Here is a 17,193-nt window from a genome sequence, read left to right on the forward strand (position 1 = left end):
CAACAAACTCTTGAATTCCTAGTCATTAACTGATGACATTGATCCTGTGCAGTGAGGCGGGCAGTGGCCTTTCAAAGAAAAGCATGCAACCGTGTATGTGGTCACATTAATGGATTATTTGAAAACTTCAGCGTTTGCGAATAACAGGCAAGATGGGACCTAAGGGAAATGGGAAGGGGGCAAGAAGAATGGGGAAAAAGCTAGAAAAAGAAAGGCCAGAAGAAATACATGAGCCAGCATCGTTGAGCAAAGAGGAATACCTGCTCTCTCAGCACAGGCTGAAGAAAGCAGAGTCAGTCCAGAGGTTTAATGCCCAAGCAACCCCGCATGTCAAAGGATATCACAGGGCCTCTGGCACCTGCATAGCAGGAAATTCAGTGTACAGAAGATTAAGTTCATCACCAAATCAGGCAGCTTTTTAACATCCTCTCTGTCTAAACCTTCCTCTGGGGTTTTATACAGCTGCTGTCATCTCATTGTCACTATGGTACCTGACAGTCTCATCTTTACTTTGCTTACTTACCTTTCCTTTTGCTTAACCATCTGGATGAGTTCAGTTAATGATTTTCATAACAAAGGTGCTGCAGGCAGAATACGTATTAAACTTAGATTATTAATGAAAAGCAGGTGAACAGGAGAAACTGAGGCAATGAGCTGAAACAACTTTCCTGAGACAAGAGAGGACGTTAAATGGGAAGGTGCAAGTTAGAGATTCCCAACTCAAAACAGGAGGTCTTCGTTCTGGATCAGGGCCCTTAAGTATGGTCTCAAGTCCCAGGAAATAAATGGAAGTGTTTCCATGAACTTCAGAGGACTCTAGAGGAGGATGGAGAAGCAAAGGTCAACAGAGCAATCACAAGTGGCTGCAGTAAACAGAAGGAAGTACACAGTTTACTGGAGAAATACGGCCTGTATAATTCAGAAGGCAGGATTTAGCTCCAGTGTCCTCGGAGAGCGAGCTGATCTGTCAGATATAAATATCAAATATAGCTACTATTCTTAACGCCGGCATCCCAACCATGTACCCAGGGCATTTATAGGAGAAACAGCTTGCATTTAACTTCAGTGCTTTTCCCGCTGTAAGATAAATATTTTGTCAACTGAAACCTCTGTGTAAACCTTTCAACAGAATGTCTCTGGGTGCTAATTCTCTTTAATTGAACACTAATTAGATTAGAATTTAGTCAAATTAGTAACCAGGTCAAGTGGTTAAACTCAGTTACTATACTTAGTGAAATGTTCACATTAAAATAATTTCTCTGTTCTGGGTACACATTACAACATGGAACTTTGCTACAGGAAAAACACCAAAGCTATAAAAAGCTAAATTTAAAGAAGCATCTGTTGAAGTAGGTTTTTTACTTTCCCACCCTCCCTGGCCTTCTTTCCCCAAGCAGGCAGAAGTTTTACCAGGGAGGCAGCGAGAACAAACAGAAATCTCACCTTCAAAATGACCAAGTTAAAGGTCTCTCATTTTAATTACGGATCTCGGAACAACATTTTGGCCTGACTTCAAAGCTCGCAATTACCCAGGTGTTTAAAGGATTGTTACGCATCAACAGCCATTTACCAAAGCATTAATTACTGTAAGTCTCTAAAACTTTCCTCAGCTGAACCTTTTTGTTTACTTTTCTTCAAAGACAAGTTGACATAATAGTCTAGACTGCCTAGCAGCAGTTTCTCAAAAGGGAATTTCGCACAGAAGAGTGTGGGATTTACATTTTAATTAATGCACTTTCTAAATACTCTCCTGCTTCCTTGGGATCCGAGGCTTTAGCTTGCACTGATCAACCTTCTGTAAAAAATTTCCTGCATATAGCAAACTATCAAGTTCATTTGCTTTTATCCATTAACAACGGACTAATAACTAGAATAGGTAAAACTTTGAAACTGCAGCCTTTTCAAAGGAAATACCAAGAGCTGTCCACCTACAATGACACCTACTTTCAAGGTGAAATAGAAGGCCAGCAATTGGGCACTGATTTGCAAAGATTGACAGCCAGTGGAGGAAAAAGCACACAATGGAGATGCTCTGACAGTCTGGAGGGGGTCTGCAATTCAGCACAGGGAGAGGAGAGCCATCCTGGACACATCAAGACACAGGGGCACACCAGAAGGGAGAGGTAAGCTCAGTCTCAGACCACCACCCTTCTGTCTGATAAGAGCTCCCCTGTGCTGAGGCGGCTGTCCTGCACCACTGCAGGCATCGCCCCTGGTTGTAAAGTCTGCAAGGGCAGAGGGCTCAGACTTGTAGACTCACTGGAAGAGCAGCAGAGTGAAACACTCGTTTCAAGGCTGCAGCTGACAAATAGTGGAAGATCAGAGCCTAGAACTAGTGGATGTTGTCTCCCCATGCCAAGACTGTGAGAAGCTCAGCCTACAGGCCTGTTATAATCCCCAGCAAAGCCAACACTGATATTTGAGTGCAGAGGTGTCCCCCCCACAACTAGCTCAAGGTCTTGAGCTTCAGGCTCTGAGGAATGAAGATTTTACCAACAGGAACATAAAAAAGAAGAAAAAGTCGTTACAGGGACAGAAGATGTGTTTCTCATTTCCTTAATTTAATGAGACGAAGGAGTATTCTAGCTGCAGTGACGGCTACAATACTACACCTCAGAATTTAAATGCACTTTGAGGCATGAAGATGGGTGAGAGGGAACAGGGTAGTAATTTATCTTTGTCTTTCATGAAAAGAAATAAGGCGCTGATATGCTATTTTTTCATTTTGTTAGAAAAAGCCAGCTGGCTATGGAACCAGTAAGTTTCATCCAGAAAAACTTTGACTTTTAAACTACTAAAAAGCAGCCACCCTGAACCACAACAAATAGCATCCCCACAGTGGGAGCTGAACTGAAACGCAGATAGACACTTCTCTATAGCATCATGGAAACAGCTCTATCGTATACAAATATATGCACACTGTATACAAATCTGACCCCAACTTGAAACAGATTGATGCTAGCTTTGTCATTTGTATTACACAACCCACTCCAAAACCCAGTTGAGGACGGTTATTTATTTTCTAAGCTATAAACACTGCCGGCAAATCAATTTGCCCTTTAGATTAGAAGCTCGGATCACATTTGTATAAATATCCTGTTGCAAAGAGGAAGACTTCATTACCACTGTAAATGGCAGCTAAAAACCAATGAGTGCCTTAACCCTTAAGGAATTAGTGCTTAGCAGAAGCAGCACATACTACCCAGGCAGTCACTCTGCAAGGCACAGCTATGGGTCCACATGTGTCTTATCATATAGAAGAATCTTTCTGCAGATCAAGTCCTCATATTTCATTCTGGGTGCAAACAAAACTGTTTAATAAACCTTGACCATTAAGGTACCATATCTTCCTTTGATCACTAACACAGGCCACTGTGTTTTTCATAGATCAGTTGTTTGGACAGTGTGGGAGTGGTTTGAGGTCTGCATTAGCAGGATATTTACACTTGAAAACATACTGATGATCCAAACCAAGGTCTAATATCTTTGATCAACCATAAACTGCCCTCCCTACTCCTGACCTGACACCTCTCTGGGTGAGAGACAGAAACTTTTGAGAAGGAAAAAGAAATTAATGAGCTGTTTCCAAGGACAAACTTATTTCTTCCTTTCCCTTGCAAAGGTCTCACTTACATGGCAATCCACTCCCAAGAGGTATCAGAAGTCACAGAGGGCTTTGCTGGTTCTTCCACAAAATCATTGCTACACCTTAGATGTAAGCCCATGTGCAGGACTTAGCTGTGCTTCGCTACCACCGAAAAAGAGGAGATTCAAGGTTGTGCAGCTCCTGTCTGCTGAAACTAAATGCCCCCTCAGATACGGTAAAGGTGAGATAAACAGCTGGAAGCTGATGCCGCTTGTCTTCCTGAACTGTTGCTTTGACAAATCTCCCTGCTTTCTGCACATACCAAAGGTAAAAAGAAAAATCCACCCTAGCCTTCAAACAACCCAGTCTCTTAAGCTCTGGGACTCAGAAGCCAAAGGTCCAGAAGAGGTATTGCATCAGACCCTTCAGTCCCCAGCCCATTTCTAAACCCAGAGTCATCCCCCTCAGAGCAAACCAGATGTCAGCCCTGTTCAGTAAAGCTTCTTCTTCACACAATCTGAAATGTATACTGCTGATGGCTGGCCACAAGCTTGACCCATCCTGAGGATTTCATTAATCTCTTCACAGCATCCCACTGACAACTCCAGCAGCTTGTGTTATCACAAAATGTAGCTGTTAGCTGCGGTTCAGTCAGAAAACAAAAGCCTAGTTTATAGGCACTATTTTTTTTTACCTTAGCAAAGGGTGGAAGGAATGGGGAGATGAAAATATTACTGACACAAGTGAGTCAGTATTAAAAATGTTTTCGCTTTTAAGAGAGAATGTACTTAGACCACACTGTCCTCAATGTGCATTTCATAGCCTGGAACCTCCACAAGTATCGTTCTCATATTGCTGATGGCTTTGAACAAGGAAAGGGTCAAATTTCTCCTCAAAGCTTTTGTGCTATTTCAGTCAGCATTCATCTCTGATCATTCATGCTCTCTCCACATACACCCCTACCTAGGAGACAGTCTTGAATAGGCCTGTATAATCCTTGCTTTTAGCCTTGGCTACAGTGGCAAAAATCAGTTCGATAATTCAGTAACTGGCAAGCAATTTTAGCCTCAGGCTTGGTTTTGTTTTTAGCCATCAGGGATCAGCCAGCAGTGCCTTGCAATTCCATGCAGCAGCGCGCACATCTGGGCTGGAGTCACACGCTCATGCTGTTACTGTCCAGATGAGGGTTTTTTTTCCTTTGCTCAAGTAATACTGAATTAAGCCACTTCATTACACTTAATTGGAGCCAAGGGATACATCCAGTCTCTGAGCTTTGGTGAAGATCTGTATGTACTGAAGCTTCCTCTTATCTCCTGCCCTCCCAAACTTATTTCTTTGAGGGGAACAGGCAGGTTTCTTTTTCTTTCTATGTTTTCCCTCAGAGCCGCATGCTGCCTTTCTGTTGCAGACTGCTGGTTTAAATTCATTCATGCCAGCTGCCCTGTTAAATATTATTTGTGCCCGAAAGTATTTTATTAGCTACCAATAATCGCCTCAGACAACTGTTAACCTCATAAAAGCCAAGATTAACATGGTGTCTTTGACCTTCCTATGAAGACTGCCAATGTTGACTGAACAGCGCTTTCTGTGGCCTTCAGAGACTAATTTTCCTGACCAGAAGGAATATTTGTCAGCACAACAAGATGGAAAAATGTGCTATGTCAACTCCTTCTGTTTCACCTGCTAGTTCCCCAGCTAGACTTCCAGATCTGTACAGACTCTTCCTTATGCAATAAAATGTCATAAAATGCCAGGAAATATCAGGCTGTCCAAAGGAAGTGTGACAACTTTTTTTAGTATATCTTTTTTTAAGTCAAAGGCAGCTGTTATTTTCTGGCTCATAAAATATCTGCTAAAATGCAACAGAAGCCTTACAAATATTTAGCAAGTTCCTTCAAAAAACCCAGTGCTTCTCCTCTTGTAATTTAACCTTCTAGTGTTCTCAAGAGGAAAAAGAAAACAGTATCTTCCTAATCAATCTACTGAGACAAAAGGAGGAGAAAAAAACACTTTGGATTTCCCTCCCTACCCCCAGTAAAAGCATGTAAGTGAACTGATAATCAAAACCCAAACGAGCTGCATAGAGCTCCTTAAGACATAGTAGAAAAATCTGAGGCATTTTTCCCCTCCTGCAGAGATGTAAGTGAACAGCTAGATACAAGTTTTCAGTATTTGTTTTCAAGAATGTTTACAGGCCAAAGCCCACCCAGGTCACCAATGCAGCTGCATGTTTCAATCTGTAGCAGCAGTAGCCTATGGAGTCAGAACCTCAACTGAAGGTACAAATGAAAAGTGGTAAGTAGCTTCTAATATCTATCTGTCTTTCAACAGCTGTATACTTTTAATGTATACAGGACAATTAATATAAATGACTATTAATAGATATACACTTTTAGATACATACAGAGAATACATACAAAGGCATCTATTTATACACAAGCACACGTTTTCTTATGTGCCTTTATATTTTACACATACATGAAGGAGTCCTTTAAGCTAAAAAGGGTGGAAAAGGGCACATCCTTTTTACAGCTGCAAGAATCTGTGAGCAACATCTTACCCACCTCTGCACAGATGATGTGACAAGTCCTTTCAGACTCATCCGAAACACAAGTTTCTTTAGCCAAAGGTCTCCCTCCTTCCCACCAGTAAAAATAAATAAATAAAGAAGAAAAAGAAACAGAAAGGGAGCCTTCAGAGACTGGATGAGTCAGAGGTTAGTAATGAACTACAGACACTCATCCCTGGGTCAGCAGTTCACGCCTAGCCTGTGTCAGGAGGGACAGTGAATTGCTGGCAGTCTGGACCTGGAGGAAGCTGCTTTATGACCCCCAGTCCCAGCAGCGGGATCCCCTCACCATGAAAGCCAGCAGCAGCAGGAGGAACACGATGGAAGGGACCTGAAAGACCTGAAATACTCACCAGCTCTGGAGAGAGACCACCCTGGTGATCCCCACACGAGCTGACGCCTCTGCTGTCTCTGAAGGGAACTCTCTAGCACCCAGTGATGCCCAGGACCTGCAGATGCCATAGCACCCAGTGCCATTGGACATGTGTCCCAGCTTCACAATGCAGTACAATTTTGGCAGGTCTCTGGCACAGCGTTCAAAACAAAGATATCAGTTGCCAGCATCATTGCTGCATACAGCTCCTTTCAGAAAAAAGGATTCACAAATGTTTTAGGAGCAGGGTACGTTAGGGGCCACATCCTGTACTTTATTCTCATTCCCACAATGCTTGCTGACTTTACTCTGAAAAAATGCTATATACACATAAAAGTTGACAGTTCTCCTACTTTGTGCCCTGCTTTGGTGACCATCGCAGAGCAGCATATCGATCGCTTCCAGACACTTGGCAGAAGTTTTCCTCCAGCTGCAGAAGTAAAATCTCTACTTGTGAAATCTAAACCAGACCAACACTCACCATTTTTTATTCAGTGTGGCTCTAAATGAACAATACAGCTAACATCTATGAAATCTGAATGACTATCCAGACTTCCACCAGCTCTTCAAGTGTGGGCATTGATGTAAAACGTTAACCAGCACGTACGTTACCCAAGGAGGCACTCCAGCAACCTGCAACTCAAAGCTCAGAGGGAATACTGATCATCTAAAATTAACACCTTCTTCCCATTGCCTATATACCCAAGTATTTCTGTCCATTTGCCCAGATGCCACACTCCCCACAGAACAACCACCAGCTCCTTGATGCTGTCCTCAACAGCAAATCAAAGGCAGATTCCCCCAAAATGATATCCACGGGAAGGATGTAGAAAGAAGGATCAGAAAGGCAAATACTCAGGAAACCTTCAGAGAGAAAAGAAACAGTTACAGTGCTGACACGTTTCAGCAGAAGCAATGACACACTTTTGTACCACGGCATTACTCTGACATTTAATTGACCTTTGTTTCCAGCATTCAGCCTTACGTGATTCCCTCATCTAAAACATCACCCTTTTTAAATTAATTGCTCCATTTACACTTGTTTGGACTTTTATAACACATTTCCTACCCTGCCTCTGCCTTTTGCCTCCCCCACTGCCATTGAAAGCCCAGGAGTGATTTTGTACCTGTGGTCAGCATGCTGAATTTTCTTCTGTTTTATTTACTTCAATGTAAGTCCAGCTGAATGCAGGTCAAGGCTGCACTAATTACCAGTATTTTTCAAACAGGCTATGCTTTATTTATGCAGTAGTACTAGGTTGAAAGAGGACAGATGTATTTCAGTACACAAGAGCAATGCCAGCATAACAACTTTGGTTTAAAAATCTACTGCCTCACAGCAGATTCTTGCTCTATTTAAAGACAACATATGGACTACAATACCGTGGACTTTCTGCAGCTGAGATCCATTTTGCCCTCTGCCATGCCCATTTTCCACAAGGAAATAACAGAACCCCAGTAATGAGAACAATCCTGATACTTATTTAGCAGTCCTCTCAACATGAATGTGCAAGCTCAACTTTCCCCAGGACAGCAACCGGTGGCACAGAGCGAGCCCCTTCCTGCGTACCTGTTCTGATGTTCCTGCAGCACTTGGTAGATGCTGATAAGGAAGGTTTGGTTTTTAAAGCTCCCCACAACGCAGTCCTTGTAGATGCGAAACTCAGCGGCTGTGACGGCCTCGCCCTCCGGAATCTGAGACAAATTGAATTTGAACTCCTTGTGGTGCCGCTGGTGAGGCGTGAACTCCTTGTCGTACTCAACTGCAGACGGGAAAAGAAAAAGGGAAAAGGGACCATGACTAAAAGTTAACAACAACAGGTTTCCACATGCTGCCACCTGTTCCTCACAAAAAAACAAACCCCAAGAATCCTATTTTCTTCTCCAAAGATAGCTCGGGAAGTGCCAGGAAAGCTTATGCTGTTAAAGCCTTTCAAATACAGTACTGGGAAGAGATGAATGTTCCTCTTCTCTAGCCAATGCCTTTGAGATTTCCTGTTTTCTAAAGCAAAGCCAGCTTTGACAGGTGAAATATGACCATGTGTTTTGCTCCTGTGATCTGAAGCTGTGACCACCCCCAGGGTTTTCCACCTGTGGATCCCCATGTTTTTTACAGCATTTCTTTAGGCCTCGCATCCCTCTTCCAAAAGAGGAGACAATTATTTCCATTTTGCTTTAGCACATGAAGGCACAGACAGAAATAAGTGTTAGCAGCAGGTCAACCAGTTCTCTAACTGCCCTAAAAACTGCTGCTTTCTGGCTCCTGGTTTTGTGTGTTAGCCATCAGACTGCCATGTGAATGGAATAAGATTAACGTGACATTTATAAGGGTTAAAGTAAACCAGAGATCCCCTTCCTTTTGAAGAAGCTTATTTGAGAATCAGAGAGCTGAAAAGGAGTGACCCCTTCTGCTTTCTGGTCTTAGCCCTCCTCAAGTACGCTATCAGGTATAGGGTTTAAGACAGATGCAAACTAGAACCCCTCCTTCTTCAGGCCTCAGGATTTGTGTTTTCTCTGTTTGAGGCTCCCTTTGCAAATTATACTTCTAGTTCCACTCTTGTATTACTTGATTAGATCTTGCTTTAACCTGACTTTGATTTATTGTTCATCATTTCTTCTAATTTTCTATTAGAAATTGCTTAAAACATTAACATATTACATAAACATACAAGATTACATCTTTAAAACCCTCACGAGAATAAAAGGAAGCCAAAAAACTGTTCCCGCCAGTGCAACTGAAGGAGTATATCTCAATGATGAATAAGTCGTCATTATATTGTCATTAGGGACATGATTACATTCAGAGAAGGTGGTGAGGGAAGTTTGTCTCTTTGCTTTTTGTTGCTCTCTCCCCCTTCCCACCCCCCCAGTTAATACATCAAACTGCAAAGGCATCCATGAGCCCACCCTCACAACATCCCATGAGGTAAGCAGCAATACCCGTTTTACAGCTGGGATACTGAGTCACCAGGAGAGTGACTTGTCCAAGGACGGGCAGCAGAGGCTTGCAGTGGAGCCAGGAACAACGAACGGCCAGCGAGCTTAAGGTTCGTTGCTTTGTCCACAGGTTACCTCCTTGAAGAGCCAATACGTCACCTGGCTGCTGGGAACAGCCCATGGAGATTTTCCCCATTATCCTTCCCTACTGCCTGCTCCACTTCATCCCCCAGCCCCAGTTTTGTCTGTGTCCTCTCCCTTTCCTTTGGCAGCCCTTTCATGTGAGCTGCCTCATCTGGCTGGGTCCACGTCCTGGCTCCCTGTGAGACAGTTAGTCACATCCTTCTCTTTGAAGCTCGCCTGGAAATCTTTTCACCTCCGCGTGACTGCTGCTGAGCATTTAGTGGGACGCTGCACTTGGAAATGCTGCTTTAAGAGCTGCCATGGGGCAAACAGGCAAACTTGCAAATCGCTGTCAGAGCCGGATGCTACTGCCAATTTTGGCAGTCGTGCATTGCATATGTTTGAGCAGTTTAGATGTCAAAAGACTGACAAACACAGGTGACTGGACCCTATGGCTTACAGAAATGAGGGGGTGAAACCAGCATTTCCATCAGAGATTGCACCAAGGCAAATGATGGTACCACTCACTTTCCAGTGCCACCGAGGAATTACCTAGCTGGCCACCAGTTATTGGCAATCTGGGCTCACCTTTGAAGCACCTGCCCCTGCTTTTAGTTGAGAATGACTCTGGCAATACCAGACTGGTTGGTATCACTCAAACGCACACCCTCTGAGAAGGGGCCTGAGCTGCCTGGTTACTCTCCATCCTGAGGCGAGCCCTGCAGGATGCACCTCCCAGAACAGCATGGCCACATACTGTCAGAAACTTGCAAGCATCCAACCAAGAAACTACCTTCATCTGCTTGCAGCAGGACGACGTGCCCAACTTAGCCTTTTTACTTGCTGCTATGAGACGAGAGGATGTAATTAATGGTGAGGGAATGTCTAAATCCATGGGTTTGGAAAGACACGCGCATGAAGCAACAATTCTCAATTTAGAACTTGCTAAGTCCTTGGTCGCGGGTGCAATGACCAGCCAAAACCCACGTCCCCTCCCGTGCTTTCATGGGGACAAGCTGACCTGTGGGCTCACAGCTGAACATGATAAAGGAGGATCAGGAAGAGCAAGGGGAAGGACACTGCCAGGGCAAGCAGCAAAGCTCCATCAGGGTGCCGGAAAACTAAAATTACACCAGGCAGAAACAGCAAAGGGAATATTTGACACTTTCTGCTAGCTACAGCCCCACACGGTGAGATGCTACGTGGCCTCTCCAAGCACACAAGGGAGAGCTCAGAGCTGTCCCGCCTGGCAGAGGGCTCAAAACAAGCCCGAACATCACTTCTTGTTATTCCTTTCCAACCTCAAGTCAGCTACAGCAGCCTCCCCTCCACTATAAAATTCATAGTTTAAAAGTTATATAGCCAGACTTCAGTCCTTCAAATCAGTATTTTCCCACACACTTCTTTGAAAAAGTGAAACATAAGCCACAAAAGGAAGAAATCCCACCAAAACATCTACCACAGAGCATCAAAAGTAGCAGCAGGCACGATGCTTGACTCCAAGTACCCTTTTCCAGTTTATAACTTGCCTGATATATTTACAATAGTATTTTCCTGTTTTTAAAAGTTTCTTCCTTTATCCCTGCCCTTGTCCAAATGCCCCACACAATCACAGAAGCTGACTAAACTGATTACAGGAGAAACCTTCAGACTGATTTCATTGTCAGGCTTGGCAGAATAAACAACCTGGAACAAACAAGGAAACCTTTATTTTTAATCCTTCAGATTGTGTAATTTAGCTTTTTTCTATTATAGGAAAGGCACGCTCAGAAAGAAATACTGTTAAGTTGATGGTGAACTCCTCAGATGCAGTCAGAAGCATCCCTACAACATCACAGGATGGAAAAAAGTCTACATTGAGCTTGTATGAAGCCAGTATAAAAGTTTAACGAGTTGGAAAGTTTTTCTGGCCATGTATCTTCCCATGATACAATGGAGGGTGCGGTGGGTTTTTTTCTTTGTGGGAGTGGTGAGATATTTAAGTTCTATATACTCATTGTCACCCCATCAAGCTAATAATTAACTGTTTTCATTCAGCAAGACAGCTTAAAAATATAAAATGCCAACAGATCTTCTCTGGGGGGCCTTTACCCCCTGGAAACTGTTCATTTTTAACAAAGAAGTCAAGTTTCAGAACAGTAAGATTTGGAAAGGGAAGGTCAGAGCTGCTGATTCCCAGGATTACCCAGTCTGTATCGCTATCACGATACAATGCATCAGATGACCTCGTATTCAAAACGCAGACAGCGCACGCCAAAACACAAGGCAACAGTAAAAAGGAGAAATAATTTCTCAAGCTGCTTTCCAAGTATTATTTTTCCCACATGAATTCATTCAGGTCAGTCTGATGGGTGACACGTGAAATCCAAAACTAATTTCTGTCTGAAGATGGACACGTCTATGCCCCAGCTGCACAAAGCCCTTGCACGGAAAATCAAGCAGCTCACGGCTGGGGCAGGTTGAAAGCAAGCAGTCCTGCGCGGTACTGGCCTCCCATAACCTCTCCCCAGTGCTGGCTGGAGTGTCGGGACAAAGCCATGCAAAACCAGAGATTGTAGGGTCATTACATGAACTATAGCTGTATAAAATTCATCCTCACGGTCAGATTATATTATCCTGAACATTATTACTCATTTAACAGAGTAGCTCCTTAGATACTATAGATCCGGGTATACATGTACCAGGGTGAGTTGGGAAAGGAAACTAAACAGAAGTTTTAGCCCATCATGGGTGTTCTGTCCTCTGAGCAAAACAGACCATCAGCTCCACTGTGCAGATCTCTGCCTTCACCCTAGCTGGGGCTTCGGCTGCTCCTTCGCTTGCAGTGACAAGGAGGGTCTAAGCTGTGGACCCTGGGAGTACTCGCCCCAGAGTTTTCATTACAGCAGGGTGGCTGAGCATGCACAAACAGTTAACAGAGAAGCCTGCCAGTAGCTCTTTACATTCCCTTTAACAAATATTTTTAAATACTATACAAACACAGCACTATTGTTAAGCAGTTAAAAAGGCAAGAATGGCAAAATTAGGGTTACTGTGGTTTTGAATTTTGTGTATTCTAATTCTAACCCAGTGTTGCAATAGCCAAATTCAGCACAAAATGTCCTTGGTTTAAAAATAACATACTGCTTACAATACTTGTTACTTTAAAAACACTGCACACACACACAAATTAATTACAAAATTAACACAATGCATCTATTTTGGTAACTATGCCAATAAACTTCCATTTGACTGTGTCACATCACCTTCGACCAAAGGAAATATGACCCTAATGACAGTCATGGAAATAAATTCTCCTCATTTATAGTAATTTTCAGCATAATTTTTTGATCTAAAGTAACTGCTATGCAGAAATAACAGGACAACCATCTTTTCTGAGGAAACACAATTTTCACTCAGAACAGCAGCACCAAGTGTCGTGATACTGGTGGTCTTCTCCAGCTCCCAGCTGTGTTAGGCCAGGTGCTCAGGTGAGAATCTCAATGGTGGCTTAAGAAAGTCCCTAGCTCATACTCTAGGAGCTTATGCCAAAAATACTAATATGTATACTTATAACTTAGAGGCCCCAAATTAATTTTTTAAATAAATTTTAAATAAATTGTTTATATTAATAATTATACCTTCCACAGCAACCTGGCTTCTTGAAGGGGGCAGAGAAGGAGTGGGATTGCAAATGAATGAGATATGATTACTTGGGATGGGACATTCCGCATTCGTCCTGTCTCCAGCAAGGCTGAAACTTCTGAAGAGTCTTTCACACCCCAAGATCTTCAGTGATGACTTGGTTTTTCAGGACCACTACAATTTCACTCCAGCAAAAGCAACCTTCATAAAAAGTATTCATAGCCTGCTTATGTTCACACGTGTACAAAAGTTATATTTGAGTATAAATATAAGCCATGCCCATTCATTTCTTCTCAGCCTTCATACATGAACACCACCTAATAAAATGAAAAAGCCTCTGAAAACTGGAGATGTTAATGGGAGATTCACCACCACAGCTATATAGTAAGCGCAGAGGCAATTAGTGGTTTACGTCGCCAATTTCTCCATTAAGTCAATGGCATTTATCACATCTGGAGCAATGAAGTGGTGGATCACACCTCAAATACTTTAAGCATTACCACAGCTCCAACAGTCCCCTTTAATAAAAGGACCATGTACGCATATGACTGATCTACTGCTGCAACCTTACAGCTTCCATCACAAGAATTTCTCCAGTAAAAACTGTCAATAGTTTACACAGGACAAAATTTATGTAAGCTTAAGAAAATCCCTCAACCTTGGTCACAGTTGCTGTAAAAAGCTGCAAAAGGCAGTAAGAATCAACATATAGGGCAGGATTAATATAGAAGTTAGTAGTACTTTCCTAAGGCTAACAGACACATGACGGGGGAAGACAGAAAAATGAGCTTTCAGGCACGCAAGCCTTTCATACGTCCAGGCTGAGGATGTTTAACCTGAGTTCAAGACTCATGCTTCATCTAGGTCTTACAATTTGCCTCTATTCCATAAAAAGTGCTTATCTAGACTATCAGACGCAAGCATCTACAGGGATGGGACCTGAAGCACATGCTTTTTACTCTGCAGAGATACCAAGGGTATACTTAAAGGCTTGTCTGTATTCTTCAAAACCTATTAGGTCAGTTTTAAGAAAGACACCAAGTCCCCCAAGCAGTCCCACTTCACTGGCTGATGATCACAACTAGATAAGCAGTGTTACCAGTAAAGATTAAAGCTGACCTTTATTACTAAAATAAGCAGTATTTCCTAAATACTGTGTAAAAAAGAGCAAAGAGAACAACCCAAAGAGTACAAAATGCCAGTTTAATGTCTTAAACGGAAAGAACAGAAGACTAAAAGGCTTCACAGCTACTTTCTGGGTTTAACAAGGAGACAGAAGTTAAGTTGTACTGAGTGGACCTGCAGCAAGCAGGCAGCAAAAACAGATGGCTTCTGGAAGTAGAGCGGATGCATAAGGGAAAGAATCAGTGATGTCTCTGGTTTTCATACATACATATAGTACATGCCACTGACAGTTGGATACCAGGCTAAAGAGACATGCACTCAAACCCACTGCAGCAACATCCTAAATCCACTACCTACATCAAGTGTGTTGCCTGCTGCTCCTGCTGCTATGCTCCTACATACAAGGCCTCCCCAGATCCCTTCCCTCTTCACCCCCTTCTGAAAAGCAGAATGAGCAAAAATAGCTCATTTCAAAAGAGGAGCAGTCCTTCCCTCTGCTTTCCAGACATCGCCACTGCATTTACAGTTTGTTCTCATAGGTAAGAGCATGTAAAAGCTCACCGAACATCAGTAATGAACTTTTCCTGCCTGTGCTCTTGGGGGTAAAAAGAACGTTTTAAACAGGAAAAAAAAGCCAAGATGCTTACGGTTGAATCTGACATTGCACCTTTTGTTGGTCTGTCTGGGACCAGCTGATGTGCTCTAGAGACAACAGCTAGCTGTACTACCATAAATATAATGCAACCACAAGAAGATTCCATACAACTTAAAAATAAGCAGATTCAAGGCCAACAACTTCAAAAGGGTGCTTTCTTTGAAACAGCTATGGCTTCACTAAGGGGAAATCCTGGCCTTCTATGATGGGGCTGCAGAACTGATGGACAAGGGTAAAGCAGTTGATGTCATCTACCTGGCCTTGTGCAAAGCATTTTATGACACTGTCCCACACAACATCCTTGTCTCTAAACCAGAGAGATATCAATTTGATGGATGGACCACTCTGTGGATAAAGAACTGGCTGGATGGCTGCACACAAAGAGTTGTGGTCAGTGGCTCAATGTCCAGCTGGAGACCGGTAACGAGTGGTGTCCCTCAGGGATCGGTGTTGGGACCGGTCTTGTTTAACATCTTCATCGCTGACATGGACAGTGGGATTGAGTGCACCCTCAGCAAGTTTGCCGATGACACCAAGCTGTGTGGTCCGGTTGATATGCTGGAGGGAAGGGATGCCATCCAGAGGGACCTTGACACACTTGTGAGGTGGGCTGATGCCAACCTTATGAAGTTCAACCACAACAAGTGCAAGGTCCTGAACCTGGGTCGGAGCAATCCCAGGCACAGCTACAGACTGGGCAAAGAAGAGATTCAGAGCAGCCCTGCAGAGAAGGACTTGGGGGTGGTCGATGAGAAAATGAACATGAGCCGGCTTCAGTGTGCGCTCGCAGCCCACAAAGCCAACCGTATCCTGGGCTGCATCAAAAGGAGTGTGACCAGCAGGTCGAAGGAGGTGATCCTGCCCCTCTACTCTGCTCTTGTGAGACCTCACCTGGAGTACTGTGTGCAGTTCTGGTGTCCTCAACATAAAAAGGACATGGAACTGCTGGAACAAGTCCAGAGGAGGGCCACGAGGATGATCAGGGGACTGGAGCACCTCCCGTATGAAGACAGGCTGAGGAAGTTGGGGCTGTTCAGCCTGGAGAAGAGAAGGCTGCGTGGAGACCTCATAGCAGCCTTCCAGTATCTGAAGGGGGCCTATAGGGATGCTGGGGAGGGACTCTTTGTCAGGGACTGTAGTGACAGGACAAGGGGTAACGGGTTAAAACTTAAACAGGGGAAGTTTAGATTGGATATAAGGAGGAAATTCTTTCCTGTGAGGGTGGTGAGGGACTGGAATCGGTTGCCCAGGGAGGTTGTGAGTGCTCCATCCCTGGCGGTGTTCAAGGCCAGATTGCATGAAGCCTTGGGTGGGATGGTTTAGTGTGAGGTGTCCCTGCCCATGGCAGGGGGGTTGGAACTAGATGATCTTGAGGTCCTTTCCAACCCTAACTATTCTATGATTGTATGATTCTATAATATCAGATCTGGGCCACCACAATATAAAGTGGAATTATTCCACTAACTTCACTGGAGAAATGCTAGTTGACATCCACTGAAGACCTGTCTTTATGCTCAATACCCGAGTGCCAGAAAATAATGACTCAGAAAAATAACCCATCATTAATCCAATCCCACTGTAATTATGAGATTAAATTTAAATAATAGCAAATCACTCTCTAAATATAAAACTCTATAGAAGATCTTCAAAGGAGGTGGACCTTTCACTTTTGGACAAAAAAATACAATGAACTCCTCTTTGTTTCTTTGTGCTGGGAATCAAGCTGGAATCAGCTTATAAAATCAGATTAAAACAGTTGCACAACAGCTTCCTTTCAGGATTCTTGAACCAAAGCAGTCTAAAAATCAAAATAATGCACTAACCAAACATGCGATACCCATGGGACAACAGAAAGTACTAAAAGGCATTTTTATAGTATCCACAAAGATGCCTACTTTATGGCCAGTAAAGCTTCTCCACACTGCACTGGGGAGGAAGGTGGCAGTGGGGACCAGCCTTGCTCCGGCACATGATGGGAATTGCTAAAGTGAATGTGAGGAGGAGGAGAGCCTTTGGCAGAACGCTCTGGGGGAAGCTAAGCCCAGGAGGCTGACTGCAGGCCACCGGCATCTCTGCAACCAGCATTCACTTCTGGTCTTCCTGTGCTGTCCCCTAGCAATAACAAAGATCACTTTGCAACCGCAAAGGCAGCCGCCTCCTTCATCCTCTCCCCACAGCTTCCAAACACAAATGTTAACAAA

At 43.5% G+C, this 17,193-nt stretch overlaps 1 protein-coding gene across 1 annotated transcript in view; it reads right to left on the reverse strand.

The window, feature by feature from the left end:
* The window catches only part of BMP6 (bone morphogenetic protein 6), a 91,425-nt gene that overhangs the window by 17,713 nt on the left and 56,519 nt on the right, over window positions 1-17,193 (reverse strand). Inside the window, exon 2 of the mRNA XM_065667392.1 lies at window positions 8,099-8,291. Within this exon, the coding sequence (XP_065523464.1) occupies window positions 8,099-8,291 (193 nt within the window). The remainder of the gene's footprint in view (window positions 1-8,098; window positions 8,292-17,193) is intronic.

Source organism: Lathamus discolor, chromosome 2 (assembly GCF_037157495.1).
Source record: "Lathamus discolor isolate bLatDis1 chromosome 2, bLatDis1.hap1, whole genome shotgun sequence".
Lineage (NCBI taxonomy): Eukaryota > Metazoa > Chordata > Aves > Psittaciformes > Psittacidae > Lathamus > Lathamus discolor.